Source organism: Corvus kubaryi, unplaced genomic scaffold, assembly GCF_017639235.1.
Source record: "Corvus kubaryi isolate FWS band 111438036 unplaced genomic scaffold, C.kubaryi_AGA036_p1.0 37187, whole genome shotgun sequence".
Lineage (NCBI taxonomy): Eukaryota > Metazoa > Chordata > Aves > Passeriformes > Corvidae > Corvus > Corvus kubaryi.
This window is the reverse complement of record NW_024581053.1, coordinates 1,356,458-1,370,003: the sequence shown is the minus strand read 5'-3', so window position 1 is coordinate 1,370,003 and position 13,546 is coordinate 1,356,458. Positions and strand designations below refer to the sequence as shown.

The following is a 13,546-nucleotide window of genomic DNA, read 5'->3' as shown; positions in this document are numbered from 1 at the left end:
TGGGGGATGTCAGGGTGATGGGGGATGTCAGGGGGATGGGGGATGTCGGGATGCCGGGGGATGTCGGTTTAATGGGGGCGATGTCGGGATGCCGGGGGATGCCAGGGTGATGGGGGATGTCGGTTTAATGGGGGCGATGTCGGGATGCCGAGGGATGTCAGGGTGATGGGGGATGTCGGGATGCCGGGGGATGCCGGGGGATATCCGGGCGATGTCAGCAGCCCTTCCGGGATGGGGAGCCGCAGTCAGGGCAGGGCACCATGGAAGCCCCGAGCACAGCTGGGCTGGGCAGTGGCCCAAACGGGTGCGGGAAGCGGGAGCACGAGTGGCCTTTGGACACCAGTGTTTGGTTTTAGACACAGGAACCCAGAGGTCACCCACATCACGGGCACACTGTGATGCAGGCATTTGGGTCGAGATTGTGCAAAGGCTTCGGTCACACACGTTTTTGGCAGGTGGCTCTGCCTGCCTGCGCTTCCCCACGTTGAGAAAAGAGCTGATTCAGTCATCTAAAGGTCACAAATGCACTGAGCGTCAGGGTAAAGGCTGGTTCATCCATCAACTGGGACGAGGCAGGGGATTCACCAGGTCCTTGATCTCACCTACCTCCCACAGGGCATAGCCACCTCCCCCAGGACAGAGTCCCTGCTGTCCCCCTCTCCGTGTTTGCAGGAGCAAGGCAAACCCCACCAAAACCAGCTCTGAGAACCCAAATTTCCCCCGTGCCCTGAAGTCCCAGGCTTCATAGAGACCCCAAGCCCCACTGCTGACACAACAGCCCTTGCAGCCACCCTCATCCCCAGGCAGGGGGAACAGGAGGGTGGGAGCACATCCCACCCTGCCAGCTCCCCTCAGGACCCCCAGAATGACTCCAGCAGCTGCACAGGAGCTGGACTGGCACCTGAGGGCACTTTCTGGAGTTAAATACTGACGTGAAGGAGTCAGAGAAGCACAGCCCAGCACTGAGACACCTTCTGAAAGGTGAGAGAATTGGAATTGTTCAACCTGGAGAAGAAGAGACTCCAGGGAGACCTTAGAGCCCTTTCCAATACCTGAAGAGAACAGATTTCTGTTCCTGAGAGCTGAGAGGGACTTGGGACAAGGGATGGAGTGACAGATCAAAGGGGAATGACTTTGAACTGCCACAGGGCAGGGTTAGATGGGATATTGGGAAGAAATTCCTCCCTGTGAGGGTGGGGAGGCCCTGGCACAGGGTGCCCAGAGCAGCTGTGGCATCCCTGGCAGTGTCCAGGGCCAGGTTGGACAGGGTTTGGAGCACCCTGGGATAGTGGCAGGAAGTGGAACTGGCTGATCTTTAAGGTGCCTTCCAACCCAAACCATCCTTTGATTTTTTTAATCTCTTCTACTCCCCACTCAGCCCTCCTGAGCCACAGCCCCTCTGTGCTGCTCCTCAGCCCTTTCCTTGGGAACTTGTGCTCCTTTTCCAGCTGAATCATTCAGCTGCTGCTGGGGCTCAGGTGGCTCTGCCCGCCTGGGAGCCCTCCCCAGGCTCAGAGTGGGATCAGTGTTTGCAAACAAGCAAGGAATTCCTGAGGCGTGTAAGAGTCATTTGAAGACACAGGGGAAAATCAGCTAAAACAAGCCGGGTGATTTCCTGGCTCAAGCTGTTCTGGGAAAGACACCTGGAGCTGAAATTCTGTGTCTGAGAGGTTTGCACTGGGAAGAACTGGAGGCAAGAGGCACCACGAGTGTCCTTATAAACACCAGCATCCCGTTCTGATGGTTATTTTACTGCAGAGCTCTCTGAATCTGTCACCAAATGGAGGGAGCCCCTGCCCAGCCCAGGAGCCCCAGGCAGCCCTGCCATGAGGAGCTCAAACAGCACGGGTGGGGAGGGACGAGGAAAAGCAGTGCTGCCTTCCTCGTTTTCCTGGGATGTGGCGGGAAGGGTTGGGAGCAGGTTGCTCATGGAGCTGGTGGCAGAGGCGCCTGACAGTTCTCAGAGGAGAAACTCCAAGCTCAAAGTGTGGTGGCTGTGGCTGTGCTCTCATGGCCACAGGGCTCGCTCTGGGGTCGGGATGGAGGCACCTGGAGGAGCCTTTCCTTGTCCCGCTCTCCCTGCTTAGGAGGACACTGAGCGTGGAATAGCGAAGAACTTGCCCGGGATCGCCCTCCTCTCTATCTCGAGCCATAGGGAGAACAAATCCATCTCCTTGTGCTCCGTGGCCAGCTGGAAGGTGAAGCTCTGCAGCAGCGTGGTGAGGAAAAGGAAGAGCTCGATGCGGGCCAGAGCCTCCCCTGGGCACATCCGCTTCCCTGGGCACAGAGAGAGGGGGTGACTCCCACGGGGAACGAAGGCACAGGAGCGTGAGCAGACAGCCCGTGGTGAGGGTGGCTCTGTGGTGCCGCTGGGTGTTTGAGCTGGCACTCCTGGGCACGGAGCTGGCAGGGCGGGGCAGCACTGACCTGCTGAGAATGCCATGAAGGCCTCGCGCTTCCTGAACTCGCCCTTCTCATCCAAGAAGTGTCCTGGGTCCACTTTTTTGGGGTTCTCCCACTGGGTTGCATCCGAATGCACAGAGGAAAATACCGGAATAACAGGAGTGCTCTGCGGGAGAGGGGTGGGGCAGGGACGTGAGGAGGGACATCAGTACCACGCCGTGGGCTCTGCCAGGTGGGCTTAGTCAGGGGGGAGCATCCGGGGGGCACGGGGGAGCTGGGTGTGCACCCCAATGGCCAACCAGGTTCCATGGGGAGGCAGCCTGGAATGATGGCTCTGTGCCACAGGGACAACTAACGTGGGGCTCTGCTGTCCCCAGGGTCCTGCCAGTCTCTGTGCGGCTCATGAGACACAAATTACTGAGTGATTCCCATGGATTTCTGTTCAAACCCCTCTCACTGCCCCAAATCCAAAGGCAGGAGATGTTCCCTCGGCATGGGCTTTGCACACAATGCTCGTGGTCACACCAGGAGGGGTGGCTGTCCCCAGATCTGCCGAGGGAGGCTGGCCTGGCCCTACACCAGGGTGGGCTCCTGCTCCAGCCCCGCAGCCTGTGGTGGGAAGAGCTGTTTGCCAGGATGGGCAAGGAAGGGACACGGGGGGGAGGGCAGGACGGGCAGTGACATTCACCTGCCCCTGCTTCGCTCTGCAAGGTCACTGCCTCCGAGGATTGGGAAAGATGTGGGGCCTTCAGATGTGCACAAACAGTGCAGGGACAAAGGCAAATCTCACTCAAGCCCTGCTGCCACCTCTCCCTTGGGGGCAGAGGCTCCGGGGCCACCCTGTGTACCTTGGGGATGGTGTAGCCCCTGAACAGGACATCCTGCGTCGTCATGCGCGGGAAGTTCTCGATGCGGGTCTTGTGGAAGCGCTGCAGCTCGTGGATCACGGCGTTGGTGTAGGGCATCCGCAGCTTGTCCTCTGTGCACGGGGCACGGCCGGTGCCCACCACGGCATCGATCTCCTCCTGGACCTTGGCTGGGGACAGCAGGGGGGGCTGGGTGCCTGCTGTGCAACCTCCCCAGAGTTTCTTCCTGGCCTCCTTGGGCGCTCATGCTAAACACGGGGATGGGCTGGAGGGGGAGCAACCTGGCCTAATCCGAAACAGTCTCTGTCCTCATCCCTCCCTGGATCAGGCAAGCTCAGAGCATCTCCCAGAGGCCGGTGCAGGGCCATCTGCACGGGCAGGGATGGAGCACAGGGAGAAGCACCCGGATCCCCCTGACCTGTGGGAACCTGTGTCCAACGGCTCCCAACCTTGGGTGACCCCACAGGGTGATTTTGGTCTGCCCCAAAACGGGACCTTCCAGGGCTGGGACTCCCTGCCCCGTGACCTCCTCAGGCACAGAGCAGCTGTGTTCTGCTGCCATACCTTGGATGTGGGGGTGCTTGGCCAGCATCAGCAGGAAGAACACCAGGGTGTTGCTGGTTGTCACCGTCCCGGCGCCAAAGAGGTTGAACACTGACATGATCAGGTCTTCTCGGCTGTACATGTTCTCTGGGCTGCCCTTCTCCTGCAAGGATGGGGTGGTGGGGAGGGATTCAGCGTTGTCTGGGTGATATTCCAGGCTGCAGCCAGGCTGGAGGGCAGCCCCTCCTCACAGCCCCGCTACCTTCTCTGCTTTCATCAGGAAACAGTCGATGTAGTCCCGGGGGCAGCTGGAGTCCAGGGTCAGCTGGTGGTACTGCACCTTCTCTCGGATGTGGTCCTTCAGCTTCTGGCAGTCGGCCAGGACCTTCTTGTGAGGCCCCGGGAGGTGGTGCATGATGCTGGGAAAGGTGTTGTACACCTGGGAAGGGAGGGGCACAGCAGGGCTCAGGGTCCTGACAGAGCCTCCCAGCCCTGCCCTCACAGCCGCGCTGTCCCATCAAAGCCAGGGAGCATCCTCAGCCCCCAAGGGCAGCAAACAGAGGGTGCTGAGCACACCAGGCTCCCACCTTGGCCACAGGGGACAGGAAGAAGCTGATGTAGTTCCCAATGGCATTGAGCAGCTCCAGGAAAGCCACGTCAGTGTAGCTGTAGCGGTTTCCGAAGACCACGGAGCAGATCACGTTGGAAACTGCGTATCTGAACATGATCATGGGCTCAAAGGCATTGCCTGCAGCCACACGAGGTGAGAAAACATCAAAAAGTCACCAGTTATTTCTCTGCTTCAAGATAGAAAACAGCCTTTCCTGCTGCTCTGAGCCCCTGGCTTTGAGCCCTGGCTGATCTGTGGACCTGACAGCCACAGCAAAGAGCCCTCCTGAGCTGTGGGCCTCCTCCATCCTCCTCCCTGCTCCTAAACGCCTCCCAGAGCTTGGGCTGAGGGAAGCAGAGGCAGCTGCAGGAAGCCCCAGAAGATGTGTTGGCACTGGCAGGAGCTGGGTTTGGTTGGAGAGGAGGACATCACCCTGAGAACCCCGAGTCGCCAGGGCAGGGTCCTTGCTGTGCATTCCCAGGCCCGTGCAGTTCAGTTCCCTATTCCTGGTCCTTTGGCAGGGAATGTTCCTCGCTTGTGGCACCAGTTCAGAGCAGGATCTCCCTCCCGGCCCTTCAGCCGTGGCTGTAGCACATCCCTGCAGCTCCTGGGTGGGATGGGGCTGGATCTCAGCCCTGCCCTGCAAGGATCACCCACACCAGGCCCTGCTAACAGCTCTGGGACCACACGTGTCCTGTGGGGCTCTCGTGTGTCCTCTGCCTGCCACAGGGTCACCAAGGACAGGACCCACGTCACCTTTGAGCTTCGCCAGCACCTCCACCAGGTGCTGAGCCTCCTGCTGCACCTTCTGGGACATGGAGCTCTTCCCCATCCCGAAGTCCCGCAGGGTGCTGAGAGTGAACCTCCGCAGCTCCCGCCACTTCTTCTCATTGTTGGACACAAATCCTGGAGGGACACGGTGGAGATCAGCCCCTCCCCACCCTGCTGCTCCCAGGAATGGGGACCCTGCTCGGAGCCGGGCTGAGGAGCAACAGGGCAATAAGCCAGGGAAGGATGCACGTGAGCACAATGTCCATGAAAGATGAGGATCTCTACAGCAACTCAGAACAAAGCTGGAACTGCCTAACTGGAATGAATAAAGTCCTTGGACAAGGGGCTTAGGAGTTGAGAGGTCTTGAAGAGTGGGAAGGAGGCATGTGAGGTCTTGGCTGCCAAGCCCTTCCCTTGACTCGGGAGTGGCCATCTGCTTGCCCAGAGAGATCCAGGCACTCACCGTAGTCTTTGGAGAGCTGCATCAGGAGTGGGATCTCAGGTCTGCCCCCAAACTCCTCGGAGTGTCCCACCAGGGCGTCCTTCACCGCCTCGTACCCGCAGAGCACCACCACCGGCTTCAGCCCCAGCCACATGGTGAAGATGGGGCCGTAGGTGCTGCTGAGCTGGGGGGGACGGGGAGCTCTGTGAGCCGGGGTCCCACACCAGTCCCTTTGTTTCATTTCAAACTGGGACTCGAGCCCACAGCACTGGTGGATGCCCAGCAGGGAGGGGAAGTGCCTCCCTCAAAGCTGCAACTTCATCCCACTCCCAGCCCTGTCCCTGGGGGTTTTATAAGGTTGATTCTGCTCCCAGTAGGAAGGATTTAGGCAATTGTGGTAGAGATGAGGGAGGGAAGAAGAGAAAAGAAAGGTAGGAAAAGAGTCAGCCGTGGGATTCCCCTTTTATTTTGGCACAGGACATTCCCGCTGTCTGTCCAGCTGGGGCTGGGAATGGGTCCAGTACTGCCGCTTGTCCCTTACCTTCTCGTAGTGCCTGTAGAGGGGCAGGACATCCTTCTGCCACAGGTTGCCCAGGATGGGCCACGGGGCTGGGCCAGGAGGCAGCCGGCTCCTCTTCCTGTCACTCCTCCAGACCAGGAACCACAGGACAGAGAGGACGAGGAGGAGAGTGACGAGCAGCCCGGCCGATCCTGCATCCATCCTCACTGCGCTGCCAAGCAGGGAAAGAACGAGGAAATTCCAGGGAGGAAACTGAGCAGAGAAGAGCGGAGCCCAAACCTGCTGTGTCTGCCCTTCCCTGCCCGGGGCAGGCACAGCCCTTCCGAGCACGAGGGCTCCGGGCTGGCGGGGGACACAGGCGCTGGTTGGTCCCGGCCGGGTGCACTCCTGTCCCCGCTGTGCCGCGGCAGAGGCCTCGGGGCCGCCCGGGCACCGGGAGCTCTGCGAGACCCCGCGGGAGCGCTGGGGGAGATGGTGACTGTCCCGTCCCGCACTGCTCGGTCACCTTTGCTCGGTGCTCCCTTCTGGTGGCACTCAGAGGAAGAAGCTGTCACTGTCACTGTCGCCGTCCTGGCCAAGCCTTTTATGTCCCTCCAGTCACTGCCCTGCTGGTCGTCGCCTTGCTCTCCGGGGCGGTGACCCAGGAAGGGACGTTCTGGTAAACAGAGATAGCTCGGAAGGGGGGCACTGTGCCTGGCCACACGCCAGCAGGGTGACAATGTTCCATCAAACTCCCTTCTGATGGAAAATGGATCAGAAAACGGAAAAAACACTTTTTTTGGAAAGCTTTTGGGGCTCCTCTTGGGCTTTGGAGGAACATCAGCCCGAGGTGCTGTGGTTGTTTCAGGTGTGGGTTAACTCCTCCCTGGGCTCCTCCAATGTGTGTCTTGCTCTGAGCACCCACACATCTGGCTGCACACGAGCACATCTGGCACGGGCACAGCCACAACACCTCTGGTTGAGAGCACTCACAGCTCAGGTTCAGGCACAGGCGGGTTCCCAGAAAAGGATGGGATTCCTCCTGGAGGAGAAGAGGGAGGAGGTTTGGGTCCATGCTGGTCCCTGCAGAGGAAGGAGCCCCTCAGCAGAGGGAATTCGGTGGTGCTGGCAGAGGGGAGCCTGCGCTGCACCACTCCCCTGGAGCAGAGCATCTCCTGGAGCAGCCAGGGGATGAGGTTCCCCCAGGCTTTGGGGAGCCCACCCAGGCTCCCTGCCCTCCTCCTCACACCCTTCCCATCCAAGCCATTTTTCCAGCTGATTTCCAGATCGAACCTTGGGCATGGAGCAAAGCCACACCCACGGGCTCCCCTGATCCCTTGCTTGGCTTCAGCTCAGCTCAACGGTGACACTGACACTAAGGCAATTAATGTTATCCTAATGCCGCTTTCCCATGGGCATCCCGAACCCTCCAAGGTGCTCTGCTCCCCCAGGGCCTCAGTCTGTGGAACGGAGGACGTGTGAACACCTCTGCAGCACATTCCAGTCTGTCCCCTCTCCCCTCTGCCAGCCCAGGCCGAGGCAGCCCCGGCAGCCACTCACTGTGAGGCCCAGAGCAGTTAATGACTGAGCTGGGAGTATTTTTGGTTGCTCTCAATAATGCAACAGCACTGGCTGAGCGGAGCCTGGCTGTAATTACAAGGCCACTGTCATTTGTCATCACTGTCACCCCGCTCGCGGTGAGGGAGCGCCATGGCAGCACGATGCCAACGCCCCTGTCACAGCCCTGGTGTCGTTTCTGGGGTTTGCTCTGGGCTGCCTCCAGAAAATCCAGTTGTGTGCACTGTTAACCAACCCCTGGGGTGAGGGACAGGCACAGTGTGATTTGTCCCTGCAATAAAGTGTGGTTTGCGTGGTCCCAGGGCTTTCTCCTGGTGGGACACAGGGCATCCTCGGTGGCCAGTGAGGAGCCAGAAGCCAGCAGGGGATAAACAGTGGCCACCTCAGGGCGAACAGAGACCAGTGTGACATCAAGAGTGCCATGGTGGCAGAGTGCTGGAGCCGTGCTGGGTGCTGGCTGGAGATGGACCCCACAGGAGCGTTGTGGTCCCAGCCCTGGTGACAGCCCTGGCAGTGTGGGCACCGAGCAGGCTCTGGGCTCTGGTACCTGCAGGTCCAACACTGCACCCTCGGGGGGCTCAGCACAGCAGCACTGGGCCCTTCCTTCATCCATCTCCGCGTCCCAGCTAAACCAAGCCGACAGCCTGGCCAGGCTTTCCAAAGCCTGCTCATCCCACGAGCAGCACGAGGCTTTCCCCAGTGCCAGCATATTTCTCCTGGTTCATGAAACATCTCAAAGGTCTCTGGGAGCCCTGTGGGACACCAGGGGTGTGTCCTGCTGTGGGTGTGAGAGGCAGCCAGGTGGTTCTGTGTCTGCTCTGCCCAAGCAGGAAGACGTAATTCAAGAGGAAGGTGAAGCAATCCTCACTTTGCCTCAATAAATGTCATCAAACACCTGCTTTTGGTGTACTCTGGTTTTAATTGTAATGGAGCAGCAGCAGCAGGTGATCTGTACAGGCATGGCAAAGCGGAGCAGAGCACAATCCCGGCATTGGGAACAGCCGTGGGAAGGGCAATGGTTAATCGGGGACTGCCAGCCTTCATTTGGATCCTTCTGTGGCTGGAAAATGAGAGCCAGACGCTCTGCCCGTTAATCAGAGTCTGCACAGAAGGCAGAGGAAGGCCGGCTCTGGCTGCAGTGCCTGCGGGATCCATCCCGCTCCAGAGCCATGCACATCCAGGGCAGGATACCCCGAGGTCGCTGGGCCCCGGTGTGAGGACAGCCGGATCCCAGAGATCCGATAATGCTTGGGAATGCGCCAGTGGAGCGGGTCCTGCTCTGCAGGCACAGCCCTGCTGCCTCTCTGTGCACCAGAGCAGGGAACCACAGCGATGGAAATCCAGCAGCAGCACAGGGAATCATCAGCGCCGCGTCTGGGGTGACAAATGACGATGAGCTGGTGAAACTTTCCAATGGCATTTTAATTTCCAATCCCCCTCTGCTTTCCCTGCTGCCCATCCGAGGGGTGTTGAGTGTGAGGAGTGAGGGGTGGCTCTGGGGGTTTGCAGCCGCACCAGGCACTGCCCATAGAGCCTGCAGTAATTAATTGCTTAATTACCCAGCATTCATTCATTTACCCGTCCTGTAATTCCCTGGAGAGCAAGGCTGGCTGCAGCAGGGGTTTTGTGGTGGGTCTGGATTATGGGTGCAATTCCATCGGTCCAGGAAAGGAGCCTGCAGCTCTCCCTCAACCCTCCCTCCTCACAGGACTTCTCCATAAATGTGGCTCTGTTCCCGAGCAATGTCTGGAGAGGGCGAATCTTGCACTGTGCTCATGGAGAGTGAGTGGAGCCTTGCCATGCTCCCTTTTCCCTGGTGCTGAGGTGGATCCCAGCAGGATGTCAGGGAGCTATGGGGAAAATCATCCAAAGGATGTGAAACACATGGGATTTCTTAGAACAGCTGCACTGCCCTGAAACCTTCCTGTCCTGCTGTTCCCCTTCCTGCAATAATTATGGAGAGGAGAAAAAATCCCTCCCTTCTCTGCTGCCTTGCAGACACCCCACGTCCTTACCCGGGACACGGCGCTCCTCTGCTCCCCGTTTGTGTATCTATCACATCAATAAACCTCATTGAAATGTGTTCATTCCAGTGAGAGGAGAAAGCAGCCCTCGACACAGTGGAGGGTGGTGCTCACACCCTCCCGAGCAGCTCCGGGACAGAGGCGCCCGGCCCGTGCCAGGCTGGTGACCTGGCACCGGCACCGTGTCCCTGCCCATGGGACACGTTCCCCGGGGATCGGGAGTTCCTCCGCTGGAGAACTTCCAGCTGGAAGTGCAACACCTTCCTCTGCATTTCTGTAATTGGTGCCAGCTCTGGGATTTTGGCTTGGAGCCCCCGAAGAGCAGAGCGGGACTCGGTGCGCCTTGTGCGTCCCTACCACCGACCCTTAGGGCTTTGCGCCGGGGACGAGAGGCTCTGGCCGCCTCTGCCCCCCTCCACATCGCCAGGTCCCCTCTCCCGGAGGATTTAACGCCTGGGCTCTGTGCGGCAGGGAGGGATCCCTGCGGAGCGGGAGCGGGAGGGAGCCGGACCCTCCGCGGGAGCCGCGGGCACAGCCCCGAGCAGCAGCGTCAGCGCTGTCCCGGCCAAAAGGGGCAGCTCCGGTGCCATATATCACCCGCTGGCACGGGCACCGCCGGGCCAGGTGACAGATGGCAGGTGGAGCAGGGCTGCTCTTGCCGGCGGCACAGCCCCGTGGCAGGCACAGCGGCCAATTCCAGTCGGGAGAGGGGAGCAGAGGGGGCTGCAGGCCCCGGGCGGCGAGCCCTGCTTCCCGGGAATTCGCTCCTGGTCAATGCCCCAAGGGTTATTGACATTGCACAGGGACTGACGCACCGAGTGCAGAGCCTGGTGCCTCCTGGGGCTTGGGAATGGGGGATGGGATGGGATGGGATGGGATCCTGCAGAGGTTGAAGGCTCGTGCTCCAGCACAGCTCAGCCAGGACAGAGCAGGGCTTTGGTGGAGGTCACTTGACCCCACCAGCCCAGGGATAAGGGGTGGCACCAGCTCCCGGCTGCCCCCGCTGCTCCCTTCTCCCTTTCCCGCTGTTTTCCTGCTGCAGGGATTGCACAGACGCTGCTTCCAGCCCGCCCTTCATTATCTCTGCCTCCTGGAACAGCAAACAGAGAAATGCGATTAAAGCCCTCTCGCAGGGAATTTATCAGCCTGTGGGAAGGCCAGGAGCTCCCTTCTCCCGGGAGAGCACCTCCGGTGCTCCCGGGTTGTCAGCAGCAGAGCAGGGCTGTGGCTCCTGCTGCCTTCACCCCACGGTGCCCATCACAGCCCGAGGAGAGGCAGGGTGGATGTGACATCGGCTGGTGGCGTGTCTGGGGAGCAGGCGGGGGCAGGAGGGCGGGATGTGGGTCAGGAGGAGCCTGCACTGCACCTGCGGGTGGGGCCGGCGGGGCCAGCGCCGGGCTCCCGTCAGCGCCGCTCTGTCAGTGGTTTGCACTGAAATGGGCTGCTCTGACGGTAATTGGCTTTGACCCATCTGGGCCGACGCCATCAGATCTTGGAGGTTCAACGGCCCCGAGACCCTGGGGGTGGAGGGGAGGGACGGCCCTGTCACCGTGTGAAGGAGGCAGGATTAGAGCCAGCGGCAGCCGGCGCTCAGAGTGACCTTATTGGCACCACTGCGCTGGTGAAGGCGAAGAGAATCCACCCTGACAGGGTGTTTGGAGCTGCCTCTGGGCCAGGAGGAGCTGGGCACCGTTACTGTGTCCTACAGGGGTTTTCACGGTGTTGTCCATGAGTGTCACCCTTTCTGTGCCTATGGAAGGAGCCTTTTGCTGGCACCATCTCAAAGATCGCATGGTGGGAGCTCAGCTCTGCGCCGTGAAGCTCCCTGTCCCTCTTCAAAAGAGCCAAAATTCCCTATCTCCACCCCCAGACACCACATAAAATATCTGTTTTTTCCATCCTGCAGTAATGGTGCAATTTAGAATGGAAAAACGGGGAGAAGAAGTGCTGAGCCTGCACCAGCTGATGCCAGGGGAGATGCCAGGAGCTGCCTGGCTGTAAAACATCCCCAGATCCTGAGAGAGGCTGTGGGCTGTGGTGCAGCAGCAGCACCACAGGGAGGAAAAGGCCCCCTGGGCGCCGTCCCGGGGAAAGACCCCACACTGGGCATCAGCAGAGGCTTTGGGTTCCTGCAGCGGGAGCCCCGATCCCTCACCCCCATCCCGCTGGATTGAGCTGAGCGGAGCTGGAGCTGTTGCTGGGATTGCTCCTGGTGTGTCCCAGCCCAGCCAGGGAACTCAACCCCCTTCCCCTCCATCAGAGAGCCCGTGGTACCCGATCCCAGCCCCCTGAGGCAGCGGCTGAATTCAGTGGCAGAGGCTCTGGAGTCCCCTGGCTGATGATCCCAGCGTCCCCAGCCCAGACAGCGCCCAGCAGCCAAGGCCCCCCACCAGCCCAACGTGAGCCCTGAAACAGGGATGTTCCCCCTCAGTCCTTGCCCTCTCACACCGGGGAGCATCATCCTGGAGCTGGCAGAGCAAGGCTCTTTCAGGGCTTGTTTGGACTGACTGGAATAGCAGCAGCAACATCCCATCGTCTTTTTCAGGGGGGATGATGGACAACCCATGGGAACTGCTGGCTTCTGGAAAATCCCCTTAGTCGCTCCTAAAAGAGGCTGTAAAATCCCGGGGCACCTTTCCAGTCCATTTTTCAGATGGGAAGACAGGACAAGGGCTGCAGGGCTGCGGAGGAGCAGAAGCTTTGCGGGATCCGACAGCGGCCGCGGCTCTCCTGACCCCGCTCTGGCGGGGTGAAACACGGACAGGTGGAGAAGGGCTGGGAGCCGCGGGATGTCCGGTCAGAACTCCCAGTCCAGGGCGGGGAACGCCCTGGTGCTTCTCCTGCCCGTGGCAAACAGTGGCCACCCACAGCCCTGCCTGTGTGGGACCGCGTCCCCGAGGGTCGGGTCCAGATCCAGAACAGGGAAACCGGGGTGGGGAAGACGCAGCTGCCCTCAGGGAGCATCACGGGGGCGTTCCCTAAGCAGGTCTCACATCCTCAGGAGGATCAGTAGATTCTGTTTATTCCGCACCAAGGAGCTCCAGAGCAATTAAATCAATCGAGTGCCCTTCAAACCCGAGAGGGGAGAGCTGCCCTTTGGGGGCTCAGCGCCCTGGGCAGGGGAGCAACATCCCCCCAGCTCCTCCCCGGGCTCTGCAGAGCTTGGGGGGCACAGAGCAGCCGGGCAGAGGGGTCCCCCAGCCGGGACAGGCTCCTGCTGTGCTGCCCAGGGCTGCAGCACGGTCCTGGTCCGGCTCACCCCGGCTCCGCCCGAGCTGTTCAAAGTGCCCCGGTCCCGAGAGTCCCGAATCCCAGGCGCCGGGACGGCAGCGATGGGGGTGCCGGGGTGGGAGCCGGGGGCTGGCAGGGAGCGGGGCTGGGGCCGTGGGAGTTCTGGGGAGGTGCCAAAGGATGCCAGGAGATCCTGGGGGAGCTGGGGCCATGCCACGGGGCGCCGAGGTGATGTCGGGGGGATGCCAGGGATGCTGGAGCGATGCTGAGGCCGTGTCACGGGACCCGAGGGGATGCCAGGTGACGCCGGGCGTGCCAGAGGGATGCCGGGGGGACGCCAGGTGATGCCGAGGCCATGTCCAGGGACGCCGAGGGATGCCGGGGGGATGCCGGGGCCACGCCCAGGGATGCCGGGGGGACGTCAGGGGATGCCGGGGGGGATGTCCGGCTCCAGGCTCCCTCCATGACCCTCCCCCGGCTCGGAGAGCCCGCCGGGGCGGGCGGCCCCGGACTACATTTCCCATGGCCGCCGCGGCCGGGGGCGGTGCGGGGCGGCGCGGGGGGCGCGGAGCGCAGGCG

The 13,546-nt window shown here is 60.9% G+C and overlaps 1 protein-coding gene across 2 annotated transcripts; it reads right to left on the bottom strand.

Annotated features, from left to right (window-relative positions):
- Positions 1-1,710: 1,710 nt before the first annotated feature.
- On the bottom strand, positions 1,711-6,753 carry LOC121661687 (cytochrome P450 2C5-like). Of its 2 annotated transcripts, none has more exons than XM_042022124.1 (10): positions 6,661-6,753; positions 6,177-6,366; positions 5,657-5,819; positions 5,179-5,328; positions 4,400-4,560; positions 4,075-4,251; positions 3,834-3,975; positions 3,252-3,439; positions 2,428-2,569; positions 1,711-2,277 (listed from the first exon to the last, which is right to left on the bottom strand). In XM_042022124.1, the coding sequence occupies exons 2-10, from the start codon at positions 6,354-6,356 to the stop codon at positions 2,084-2,086; spliced, it is 1,497 nt and encodes a 498-aa protein (XP_041878058.1). In that variant the 5' UTR covers positions 6,357-6,366; positions 6,661-6,753; the 3' UTR covers positions 1,711-2,083. The 2 variants fall into 2 exon arrangements, with proteins under 2 accessions (XP_041878058.1, XP_041878059.1); XM_042022125.1 differs by having other exon boundaries at positions 6,177-6,361; positions 6,661-6,741.
- Positions 6,754-13,546: the final 6,793 nt, after the last annotated feature.

Bases quoted from the DNA above. Each gene is read 5' to 3' on its own strand.
- LOC121661687 (XM_042022124.1), bottom strand. From the start codon at position 6,356: ATGGATGCAGGATCGGCCGGGCTGCTCGTCACTCTCCTCCTCGTCCTC. The intron at 5,329-5,656 runs GTGAGTGCCTGG...GTGTCCCTCCAG, and splicing joins GCAGCTCTCCAAAGACTACG to GATTTGTGTCCAACAATGAG. The intron at 2,570-3,251 runs GTACACAGGGTG...CCTCTCCCGCAG, and splicing joins GGGGCTACACCATCCCCAAG to AGCACTCCTGTTATTCCGGT.